Genomic DNA, 12,372 nt, shown 5'->3' with positions numbered 1-12,372 from the left:
AGGAAGGAAGGAAGGAAGGAAGGAAGGAAGGAAGGAAGGAAGGAAGGAAGGAAAGAAAGGAAAGAAAGGAAAGAAAGGAAAGAAAGGAAAGAAAGGAAAGAAAGGAAAGGAAAGGAAAGGAAAGGAAAGGAAAGGAAAGGAAAGGAAAGGAAAGGAAAGGAAAAAGGGAAGAAAAGGAAAGGAAAGGAAGGTCCCTTTGAGTATCTGAGCAAATCTGAGGTTTGGAAGTCTCCGAGAGAGAGCGCCTGGGAGAATCCCAGGAGCCAGTCTGTTAGCAGGCCAGCGGTCGAGGTCCTGGATGGGGCAGCGTGGCCACTTGCTAGCCTGCAGCATCATCGCATCCTTGCTGGACTGTACAGAGCTCAGGCCAGGAGGCTGGGCCACCTAGGTGCTCACCAAACTGCTCCCCAACATTCTGACTGTGTTACCTTCAGAGCCTGTCCGTGCTTCACTTTTTTCACTGAAAAACTGGGATGAAGTTGGGCGTGGTGATGCAGACCGGTAATCCCAGCACTCTGGGAGGCTGAGAGGCAGGAAGATCATAAATTCAGGGCAAACCGGGCAACTTAGTTTCTCACTGAGCCCTGTCTCAAAAGAAAAACTAAAAGAGAGCTGGGGATGTAGTTAGTGGGAAGCCTGGGGTTCAGTCCCCAGTACTACAAAACGAAACAGTGTTGAGAGTGAGAAGCTCCTTCTCCTAGGGCAGTGGAGTGAGTTAAAACAGGCAACACCCTGGGTTCAGGGCCTGGTACATCACAGGGCCCTGTGGTTGTCACTGCCACTCACCCATGCTGAGGAGAGAGCTCTGGTTGACCAGGACTTTCTTCCACACACCTCTACCCTATCCCTATGCCTCTATCCCCTATCCCTGCTGTGTCCCCATCTGACATGCAGCAGGCACAGCTGCGGAGTGTGTGTCCCCGTCTTTGTGGCTATCGCTCTCTAGGGCTGTTTATTTGTCCCCAGGAACAAACCCATGTGCTGATGGGAACGGGGGGTGCAGCCACCTGTGCTTTTTCACGCCCCGCGCCACCAAGTGCGGCTGCCCCATCGGCCTGGAGCTGCTGAGCGACATGAAGACCTGCATAGTCCCCGAGGCCTTCCTGGTGTTCACCAGCCGGGCTGCCATCCACAGGATCTCCCTGGAGACCAACAACAACGACGTGGCTATCCCTCTCACTGGCGTCAAGGAGGCCTCTGCGCTTGACTTTGACGTGTCCAACAATCACATCTACTGGACAGATGTGAGCCTGAAGGTACTGTGTGCTAGACTGTGCATGCCTGCAGTTTTTTGGTTTTTGTTCATTTGGTTTGTTTTGTTTTGTTTTTTTCTGGTACCAGGAATCGAACTCATGACCTTGGGCTTGCCAGGCAGGCGCTGTGCCGCTGAGTTAAATCCCCAGCCCCCGATGCCTGCAGTTTTTATGTGGATACCTTGCCTTTGGTGTGATCACCACCAAAGGCTGAAACAATTTTTTTTTTTAAGAAGTGTACTGTTTCCAGGTACATACCTGTAATCCCAGGTACTCTGGAGGCTGAAGCAGAAGGATCAAAAGTTTGAGACCAGTCTGTCTCAAAATAAAAATAAAAAGAGCTGGGCGTATAGCTCAGTGATAGAGCTCTTGCCTAGCATGCCTGAAGCCCTGGGCTCAATCCCCAGTACCACAAAGAAAAAACATTATAATATTCATTGTAACATGATCCAAGCTAATAAAAGACAAGTGTACTCATTTTAATAAGCAAGTGGGAATGATTATAATAAGCAGAACCAGGAGACACACCCACGGGCTTTTGTAGAGTACTGTGTAATGAACTGGTATTGACTGCAAACTTACCCCACCTGCTTTCACACCAGTTCCTGTTTGCATAGCAAACTCTTTCTGCACTCACAGTGAATATAGAAACATCTCTGATACATACAGGGAAAATGAGTTGTTCATCTTCCAAAGCGGGGTTTGACAAACTGGCCCTGGGCTGTCCTGACTTTGCAAATAAAGTTTTATTGGAACATGGCGATGCCCACATGTTTAGAATGGTCGGCCACAGCTTTTGTGCTACCAAACGGAGGAGTCATGCCACGTCCAGGAGTCAGGCCAAATCCTAGAGCATGGGAAGCATACAATACTATCTGCCACTTTCCAGAAAAAGTTTGCTGACACCTGTTCTAAAGTACTGGATACCTAACACAACGTAATCATCTTTCTCTTATCCTGCTATTTGTATGACAGGTCTTTGTTTTCCTTTCCTATTTTTATTTTTTACTGGTACATTCTTGCAGTCTATAACGATTATATTCACTGTGGGGAGTTTGTACCTATATATAACACATCTTCATTCCTTTTTTAATCCCCTCCCTCCCTCTCCCTTCCCTCCATCTCTTGGGTGGAAGAAGTTCTATCTCCCTGTTCCCTTGTAGTCCGATTTAAAAAGTCACAAGGGTTTTTTGTTTTTTTTTTGTAGAGGAGGAAATATTATGAAAAAAAGGTAAAGAAAGTAAAAGTCACCTGTGAGCTCACCAGGCACAGTCACCCGTCAGGATTCCTTCACTGGGTTTTCTTCAGCTCATCTCTCTCTGCTTCTCTCTTTCATAATCATGATCATATGCTGCCCAGAATCCCCTATCCTGATTTGTTTTTAGTTAACATTATAGCAAGAACCGGGCATGGTGGTACACACCTATAATCCCAGCACTCAGGAGGCTGAGGCAGGAGGATTGTTGTGAGTTCAAGACCAGCCTGGGCTACACAGCGAGACCCTGTCTCAAAACAAACAAACAAACAAACAAAAAATTATAGCAGGTGTTAAGCTATTTCAGACTCCTTAATATAATTGTTTCAACGTATGAAATATTCTATTGCCTAGGCAGTCCTTATTACACCTAATAGGGTATTGTCTGTAATAAACATTCTTTGCTTTGTTCTAGTTCTAAACAATACCATAGTAAAACCTTTCTGGAAGTTTGAGTAGTTCTTTGTCTTTTGTATTGTTAGCCCTTTGGGATAAAGTTTCAGGAGGAAGATTACGGGTGGAAGTATGGAAGTGTTTTTAGGAGTCCAAATAAATATATGACCTATACTATATAAATATAAAAGTGCTTATTTTTACATATATATATTTCTTCCACGTGGCTTTTGTAAAAAGGTTGTATTTTGCTGAATTTCATACATTAGTTTTAAAACTCTGGAATACTGGCGGTCTGATCCCAGATGTGTCAGCCCTTTCTCCAGTGGCCAGGCTGCTCATGGGTAGATGTCTGTAAATGACGTTGCTTCCTAAAATGTGTCCCTTTGCGTCCTCACTCACCGCAGACCATCAGCCGAGCATTTATGAATGGGAGCTCCGTGGAGCATGTGATCGAGTTCGGCCTGGACTACCCCGAAGGCATGGCCGTGGACTGGATGGGCAAGAACCTCTACTGGGCTGACACTGGGACCAACAGGATCGAGGTGGCCCGGCTGGATGGGCAGTTCCGGCAGGTCCTTGTGTGGAGGGACTTGGACAACCCTAGGTCACTGGCCCTGGATCCCACCAAAGGGTAGGGTTCGTTTTGTCTACCGGGTGCATCCCTGTCCCCTCCTCCTCTCTGAATCAGCCGGTGCCGTGGTGCCCATGGGGCCCAAGTGGTGGCTGCCTGCCTGGCGCTCTGGGATTGGAGTTGCACTGCTAGCTTGAAGGTGGCCCGTGGAGATCATCTAGTTCATTCCCACAGGGGAACTGAGGCCAGAGTGAAAGGAAGGCATGGAAGCTGCTGTTGGTCATTATACAGGCTGCTTTTACCTGGGCTGTCTTGAAGTATCCAGGAGCTGCCCAGGTTGGTATCTGTATCTCCGATTTTACAGATGCAGAAACGAGACTCTGAGAAGCTGAGGGACTCACCTGAGATCATGTAGCCGGTTAGAGCAGTGTTGGGCCTAGCAGTGCCTTCTTGGGCTCCACCCAGGAGGCCTTTGCGGCCCCCAGCCAGATGGTGTCTGAAAGCCAGTCCTGGGTGATGGCCGATCAGAAATGGCATCTTGCAGGCTACTGGGCCACAGCCCGGGAGCCATCTCGAGAGGCAGCCTGGGACCCTGCCTTGGACACTGGTGTGTGATCTCTCCGGACCTGAGTGGCCTTTGCTGTGCAGTGGGCACGGTGCCCACCCCGTAGAGCATCTGTGATTGTGGGGCAGCCCCCCCTGCCCTGCGCCTGCTCTGTGGGGGTAGGAAGTTTTCAGATGGCAGGATAAGGAGGACGAGGTCTAGGTTTTGGTGAAAGGGCAGTGGAGCTTTCAGAATTCTGGGATGCAGGTGTGAGTTTCCTTTTCAGGATATGTCAGAGAAGAGAAGGCGCCATTGGCAGAGTTGCACAGAGCATCCTGGCTCTGCCTCGCCATCGTTGGTTGTAAGGGGACCATCTATCCTGCTTTGTCCATGTCAGTGATATTCTGGTCACTTTATGTTGCATTTGTCCAAACAAAGTGTACTTGCTTGAAGCCAAGGATGGTGGCACACACCTGTAATCCCAGCACTAGGGGAAGCTGAGGCAGGAGAGCGGCAGGTTTGAGCTTGGTCTAGGAAATTTAGGGATTTGGTTAAACTCTGTCTCAAAATGAAAGAGCTGGCTTTCAGAGTAAAATGTCGAGTATATCTGCAAATGCTGGCCTCAGAGCTGGATCTGTTGAATTCCCCTTCATTTGACCTTGCAACCAATAAAGGCTGCTAGTGCCAGAATGAATAAATGAATGAATGAATGACCTGGGGATATAGCTGAATGTGAAGGCCCTGGGTTCAATCCCCAGGGGTACTCCGACTATACCCCCAAAAGAAAAAAATTGCCCCTGGTTGGGCATCCTATTAATTGATTATCTCATTTGTGTACCTGTTTTGTGGCTGCAGATGGGTGTTTGCCGGCCTGACAGGTGAGCCACCTGGGAATTCAGGGAGGGAACGCTGTCAGGAGCTCGGGCAGAGTGTCACTGTGTCCTGCTTTCTGGAAGGACATACTAATGTGGCTTCCTCCAGGAAGGATGGGGCTGAGCTGAGGAAGTAGTGGCGATCGTGTCCTCCCTACAGCCGCCTGCCCTGTGTTGAGCCTGCTTTTCCCCTCTCCCTGGTGCCTTCCAGCTACATCTATTGGACAGAGTGGGGGGGCAAGCCAAGAATCGTGCGGGCCTTCATGGACGGGACCAACTGCATGACACTGGTGGACAAAGTGGGCCGGGCCAATGACCTCACCATTGACTATGCTGACCAGCGTCTCTACTGGACTGACCTGGACACCAATATGATTGAGTCATCCAATATGTTGGGTAAGCATTGGGGGTGGCAGAGTGTGGGTTTCCTCCCGGCCTACCTCATGGCTCGGAGGTGTGGATGCAGCTGAGTGATTGCTGGCTTCCCTGTCTCTGGGGGCTTGGGCTTGTCCCTGGGGTAGCCACTGGTGCCCTTGTTCTCACTGTGTGGGAGAGGCCCTGGTGACAGCTGTTTCTGGATTCCAGGTCCCTCCAAACCCTGTGGCAGGGCTCTAATTTGATCCCTCACCATTTAGCAGAGGTTTTCAATGATGGGGAAACTGAGGCATGGGGAGATCATGTGACTTTCCTCTAGCACCCAACATCCTACTTTCTGTCTTTTGGGTTTGGCTATTCCCTTACTTAGGACTGTTACTTGGGCCCCTGCCGGATAATCCAGCATAATCTCTGTCTCGCACTTTCTAGTTACATTTGCATAGTTCCTTTTGGAGTGTAAGGTGATTCATTTGTAGTCTCTGGAACTGAGGATGTGGATTCATGGTGTAGGGGGATATCTATGGCTCTGTCAAGGTGTGATAGAAATATACAGCGAATGTTCAGATAAAAAAATCATTACAGTAAAAGATACATTGATACTGATCCCACCCCCAATACTCCCTCCTGCTTTGGGTATACGTAGTTCATCATTCTTGCCACTTTCTGAAGCAGTTTCTGGGAGTCCTCTTTCGTGCCTTTACATGGTGTGATCAAAACTATAGTGAGTGCTGCTGCTGAGGGCCATCCAACAGAGGACAGGCTCATAAAACCATCCCAGTGTGTCCTCATCAACTTACTCACTGGATCTGGCACTGTGAGACTGCTGGCTCTTCCTGCAAGTCAAAATGACCGTGAAAGGTAAATGTTTTGAATTGCTTCAGGACATTGAGGCAGCTGCAACAGTGCAACTAAAGACACTCAGGAAAGAGGACTTGCAGAAGTACTTCAGAAAGTGGCAAGAGCAATGGGAAGTGTGTTTGAAGTAAGGGTGAGTACTTTGAGGAAGATGAATGGCAATATATCTTTTACTATAATAAATTTTAAAAAATTTTTTTAAATTCACCATATTTTTTGATCGCATCCCATAGTTTGTATGTATATCAGCAGTGTAGACACTTTACCTGCATGACACTGAATATGTGCCATAGTGATGTCATGAGTCCCATTGACTGTGTCTCACTGTTTATTATAGGTAACCATCACGGGTACCCCTGAGGAAACTCTTAAGAGCACCCATTTTGGAGTTGAGGAGGTAGCTCAGAGTGCTTGCCTAGCGTGTGTGAGGCCCTGGGTTTCATCCTCAGCACTGTAAAAAAAAAAAAAAAAATGGGGAAAAAAATCCAGATGGGGAGACTGAGGACCAAGGAACACTTGGCTTTCTCAGGTCACATGCTCATCTGCAGAGGACCAGGGGTCTCAGGCTAAGTGACTGCAGGTTTTTTTTTTTTTTTTTAATTAAAAATAAGATGAATTTTGCTGGGTGGGGTGATGAATGCCTATAATCATAGCACTCGGAAGGCTCAGGCAGCAGGATCACTGTGAGTTTGAGGCCAGCGTGGGCTACATAAGCAAGTGCAAGGCTGGCTTGTACTGCATAGTGAGAACCTACCTCAAAAAAAAAAAAAAAAAAAAAGTGGATTTTAAAATTTTTAATAAAGGGCCAGGCGTGGTGGCAAACGCCTGTAATCCCAGCAATTGGGAGGCCAAGGCAGGATCATTGCGAGTTTGAGACCAGCCTGGGCTACAAAGTGAACTCAAGGCCAGCCTGAACTGCATAGTGAGACCCTGTCTCAAAAAGACAAAAAAAAAATTTTTTTTTACTAAAGGGTTAGATGTGGTGGCACATGCCTATAATCCCAGCACTTGGGAGGCTGAGGCAAGAGGATCACCATGAATTTGAGGCCAGCCTGGGCTATATAGTGGGTTCAAGTCCAACCTAAACCACATACCAACACCCTGTCTCAAACACATAAAATAAAATTTTTAATAAAGTATGACATATATTGGTAAAGCAGCAGTCTCCAACTTCTTTGACACCAGAAACTAATTTTATGGCAAATAATTTTTCCATGGCTGGGGGACATGGTTTCAGCATCAGATTCTCATAAGGTGCATACAACATAGACCCCTGGCATGTACAGTTCACAGAAGGGCTCAAAGTCCTATGACAGTTGAATGCCACTGCTGTCTGACAGGAGGCAGAACTCGGGCTGCAGTGCCAAAATGGGGATTGGCTGTAAATAGAGATGAAGCCTCCCTTGCTCACCTGCCACCTCCTGCTGTGCGGCCTGGCTCCTAATGGCCACAGCGTGGTACTAGTCCACTGCCTGTGGTAAAGCACAAAAATCTAAAACGGACAAATTGGTAAACGTTTAGGTGTGGATACTTATACAGGCTCACAAACATAATCTATGCAGCTCCCACCCAGAGTGAGGCAGGGAAGTCTCTGACCCCCTAAGATCTCCCTCTGGCTCTTTCCAGTCCCTCCTACAAACCTTCTGGGGATAGTTTGCTGCCCTGACTTCTTTGTGTATTATTTCTCTTGTTCTGGAACTTTGTGCAGTCTTGCAGTCCGTATTCTTTCCTCAATCTGATGGCTGGCTGCGCAGGGCAGTTACTCTCTTCATTTCTCTGGCCTTTGCATCCTGTGGTGATGCCTCTGACCACGGAGGCTCAGGCTGTCTTCAGCGACAGCTTTACACGTCCCCGCTGCCTCAAGTGCCTGTAGCCTGGTGGTTGTCACATGAGTTTTTCTCAACATGTGCCCTGGAGTGGGGTCGCTGGCTGGCTGGATGCTTAGCTGTGGCCAACTGGCCTTAATCTCCAGAGCCAGGGCAGCTCTAAGGCTTGGACACAGTGGCGGGCTGCGAGCTGCCTCACATGCAGTGCCCAGGCTGAACCACCTTGTCGGTGTGTCCACACGCAGGTCAGGAGCGGGTGGTGATTGCCGACGACCTGCCGCACCCCTTTGGCCTGACGCAGTACAGTGATTACATCTACTGGACCGACTGGAATCTGCACAGCATTGAGCGGGCTGACAAGACCAGTGGCCGCAACCGCACCCTTGTCCAGGGCCACCTGGACTTTGTGATGGACATCCTTGTGTTCCACTCTTCCCGCCAGGACGGCCTCAATGACTGCGTGCACAACAACGGCCAGTGCGGGCAGCTCTGCCTTGCCATTCCTGGTGGCCACCGCTGTGGCTGTGCCTCGCACTACACCCTGGACCCCAGCAGTCGTAACTGCAGCCGTAAGTGCCTCAACTTCCCCTTTGTACCTTAGCCCTGTGTTAGATCTGATGTCCCCAAGGGGTTGAAGGTCAGGAGGTTCTCATCTAGAGCACCTTGGTGTATATGGGTGGTTGGGGAGGTTGTGTACTGCACAAGCTTCATAATGCCACCCAGTGGCCCAGGCTGGGTAAAGGACCTATGACCTCATCAAGACACAACTCAATGGACACGGGGCCTCAGCTGGAAGATTCAATGAAAGGATCTTTGGATGTGAAAAACAGTGACTGGATGAGAGTGCTCACTCATTGGCAGCAGGGTCTAAGTGCTTTCCATGGCACTCTTGATCCTCAAGTCTATAGGGTGGAGCACATCCCATCCTCTCTTCACAGGAACCTGAGGTGTAGGGCTGTGCATTCACCTGGCCAAGGCCACACAGCTGGGAGGGTTGGAGCCAGGCTCACTCCAGGCGGGCTGGCTCTAGAACCCCTGCTTATGATCCCTTGCAGTGATGTCACAGCACTTTTTGTGACTGTTATGGCCTCTGAACTAGACAGGGCCTCACTTCTCATGCTAGTGATAACTGATCCTCCCCAGTCCATAGGGGGCACAGGTGCATTTTTTATTTTTTTGTCTTTTTTGAGACAGGGTCTCGCTGTGTAGTTCAGGCTGGCCTTGGGTTCACTTTGTAGCCCAGGCTGGTCTCGAACTCGCAGCGATTCTCCTGCCTCACCCTCCTGAGTGCTGGGATTACAGGCGTGCACCACCATGCCCAGCTAGAGAGCCAACTTTAGTTCGGCCACTACGCAGCACTTGACAGTATACAGAGCTCCATGGTGGCCAGGTTCTGTCTGAGCTTTGCACAGACCTGCACAGAGACAGGGCTGGTCTTTCCAGTCCTGAGGCTTTGGACGTGGAGGGGGCTTATGCAAGAAGGCCCCAGCTGGTGTGCAATGAGCCTGTCCTCCATCCCTTGTCAGGCCTGAGCTCCCTTGGGCCTGTTCTATACCCTACCCTTGGGCCATGACCATCTACAAGGTACAGAAGCGGTGCTGTTCCTTGGGGTCCCCGTTCCCTGGGATGGCAGACTTGAGGTGGTGACTTGGATTCAAACCACCCACTGTGGCCGCTGACTGTGGCTATAGCTGGTGGCCCCACATATCTGGGTTCTGAATCCCACCACTGGCCTTAGGTCTCTCAACCTCTGATTTCTTTGCCCCTATTTTCTGGTCTCTCTGAAAGCAAGCTCTTCTGGCCCTTGTACCAGTGAGCTCATAGAAAGCCCAGGAACATTGCAGGCCCTCCCAGCCCGGCGTCCTTGGAAATGACAGAACCCAGGCCCCAGGCCCCAGGCCTAGTCTGATTCCCAGCTCTGTGTCCTCTTGTTGTCATTGGCTCCCTCACACTCCCCCCACCCAGTGTCCCTCCTGCTGCTACCATCCTCTTTACATGACTTTCAGCTCTTTCCCTTGGGCACATACAGGCAGACAGCAAATTACAGGGCCATCCCAGCCTTACCTACCCTTGTGGGTATGAGTTTGGTGTGTTCTATCATTACCTTCCTTCTGACACAGGAGAATAAAAACTCCCAGCCTGAATGATATCTGGGATGAGTTCATGCTCTCTAAAATTGAAGAATGAATTTTAGGAACAACAGAGGTTAAGAGCAGAATATATTTACTGAGGGAAAGAAAGCTTCTGTTCAAGAGAGGGACAGAAGGAGGGCTCGAATGGGTTGCCCAAGACCCTGTCTTTCCTAGGGACTTTTATAGAGCAAAACCACGGGGTCCAAGGTAGGGGAAAAATGGACAAAACTATGGTCAGCCAGTAAGAATTGTTCAGGTAAAATTGATTAAATTGGGATCAAATGGGGAAGCGAGTCACGTAGCAAGTAGGCATGAATACAGAACAGGTGCTTTCCTGTAAGGGGTTGGGTCAGTGAGTCTTCAAGGTGATCGCTATCTATTTAGAATATCAATCCCTGATGTCCATCCCTAGGGAGGTATGTGGGTGTGTTTGTTTAATCTTTTGTCTTGAGATCTGGCCCACAGCAAATACGTATCTTATCTTTCATATTGGCTCCTTTGAGGGCCTGGCCCTGTCTGACTGCCTGTAATATTTCCATCTAACTCAGCTGCCTATAACACTTCCATCTTCATAGCTTTGTGTGGCGGGGAGGTACTGGGGATGGAAACCATCGTCTCGTGTGTTAGACAAGTGGTTGGTCTATTACTGAGCTATACCCCCAGCTTAATAACTTAAAAATAAGTGTATATTTATTTTAAAACTAATACATGCACTTAAGAAAAACAGAGACACACAAAAAGTGGAGAGCGAAATTCCAACCTTCACACTGAGAAGCAGCTGTGTGTCCACCCATGTTCTCCATGGATGTGGTGGGTGTACATGCTGGTCCACTTCTATGAGGAGAAGGGATGCTGTCCCCCCTGCTCCCACCTCATGACTTGAAGATGCTGACACGCAGCCCTCCGGTGTGTTTGCCCCACTCCAGCACCCTCCACCTTCTTGCTGTTCAGCCAGAAATGTGCAATCAGCCGGATGATCCCTGATGACCAGCACAGCCCAGACCTCATCCTGCCTTTGCACGGCCTGAGGAATGTCAAGGCCATCGACTACGACCCGCTGGACAAGTTCATCTACTGGGTGGATGGGCGCCAAAACATCAAGCGAGCCAAGGATGACGGTTCCCAGGCAGGTGCACTCATAAGACGGGTAGGGGACACTTCTGGGTAGAGCTTGCCTGGTGACCTCTAGGCTGCCACCTCTTTTGCTGGGGGTGAGGCAACCTGAGCAAGGTTTGAGGTCAGGGTTCTGCTTATGTAACTGTAGGGTGTGAGTCTGGGTAGGTGAACCCTGGAATGCAATCAAGTGATTAAGTGTAGAAACCGGATTTCCCCATGGTTGGGGTAGTCACTGGGGGGAGGGAGGGGTCAAGTCCCCTGGGATTTCTTTTCTTTTCCAAGGTAGTTTTGTATTGTGCAGGAGTAGCCAGTAGTGGGTACTGCAGATGGCTCCTTTGCTTCATAGGAAATGTATAATCAGTTCTGCTGTAATGCAGTCCATGTGTTCCTTGTCACCACATTGCAGAAATCATGCAACAGAAACAGGGTTTGTAGTTGAAAGAGGGAGTTGGGCGTGACTCTCAAAAGCTTCAGCCGTGACCTATGAAAAACACTGGGAAGGTGATGGGTACAGGAGCTCCTTTTGCACCCGTGGTAATGCACACATAGAAACAGTACATTAAGCCTGGCAGGTAGGGACCTGAAATTGGCTTCAACACGTGGGTGTTGGAGTGGAGCGGTGCAGCTTGTGAGCTTCTTGTGAAATGGTGGGAGGAGGATTGTGTGGAATGGGCTGGAAAGTTCCTGCCCCAGGTGTGGTTGGGTGTGGCTCGCAGCATGTGACTGCAGCTGTTCACCTTATTGGCTTCCTGCCAGGTGATGGTTTCTGCATTTATTTGTGTTTCTCACGAATGAAACCATACATAAGCGAATGGAAACTCTGGGTTATGCTCAGATTGTCCCCTGATGTAATACTGCCTCAGGACAAATTTGCATGTTCCAAACAAGCTGCTAGCAGAACTGGCCACTACAGTGGCAAGTGACCTGCCCCAGGAAGGACTCCCTCACATTTGTAGGTATGCTTGGCTCCGGGTGCCCATTTCAAGTGACTCCTTCTACAAATGGTCCCCTTCTTGATGTAGCAGTCAGTGTAACGGCTTATGTCACGGTGGTGAAATCTTGGTGGCTTTATAACAGTAGTGCAGAGGAGCGCTTGGGCGTAGGGATTTTCCAATGATTTTCAGTGTCATTGATTTCTCCTTTTGCTCCCTGAGCTGGAAGCCAGCCCCGCCCACAC

General features: G+C 49.2%; 1 protein-coding gene across 2 annotated transcripts in view; it reads left to right on the top strand.

The window, feature by feature from the left end:
- Positions 1-12,372, top strand: part of Lrp5 (low density lipoprotein receptor-related protein 5) — an 80,874-nt gene that overhangs the window by 42,077 nt on the left and 26,425 nt on the right. The window contains exons 8-12 of one of the 2 annotated variants that reach the window (XM_013514226.1): positions 967-1,256; positions 3,309-3,535; positions 5,103-5,287; positions 8,193-8,516; positions 11,006-11,205. In XM_013514226.1, the coding sequence (XP_013369680.1) occupies positions 967-1,256; positions 3,309-3,535; positions 5,103-5,287; positions 8,193-8,516; positions 11,006-11,205 (1,226 nt within the window). Of the gene's footprint in view, positions 1-966; positions 1,257-3,308; positions 3,536-5,102; positions 5,288-8,192; positions 8,517-11,005; positions 11,227-12,372 lie in introns of both variants that reach the window. The other variant, XM_013514225.1, reaches the window with a different exon arrangement.

Source organism: Chinchilla lanigera, unplaced genomic scaffold (genome assembly GCF_000276665.1).
Source record: "Chinchilla lanigera isolate Chin_1 unplaced genomic scaffold, ChiLan1.0 scaffold00021, whole genome shotgun sequence".
NCBI lineage: Eukaryota > Metazoa > Chordata > Mammalia > Rodentia > Chinchillidae > Chinchilla > Chinchilla lanigera.
Note: the sequence above shows the minus strand (reverse complement) of the source record. Positions and strands in the feature narration are given on the sequence as shown.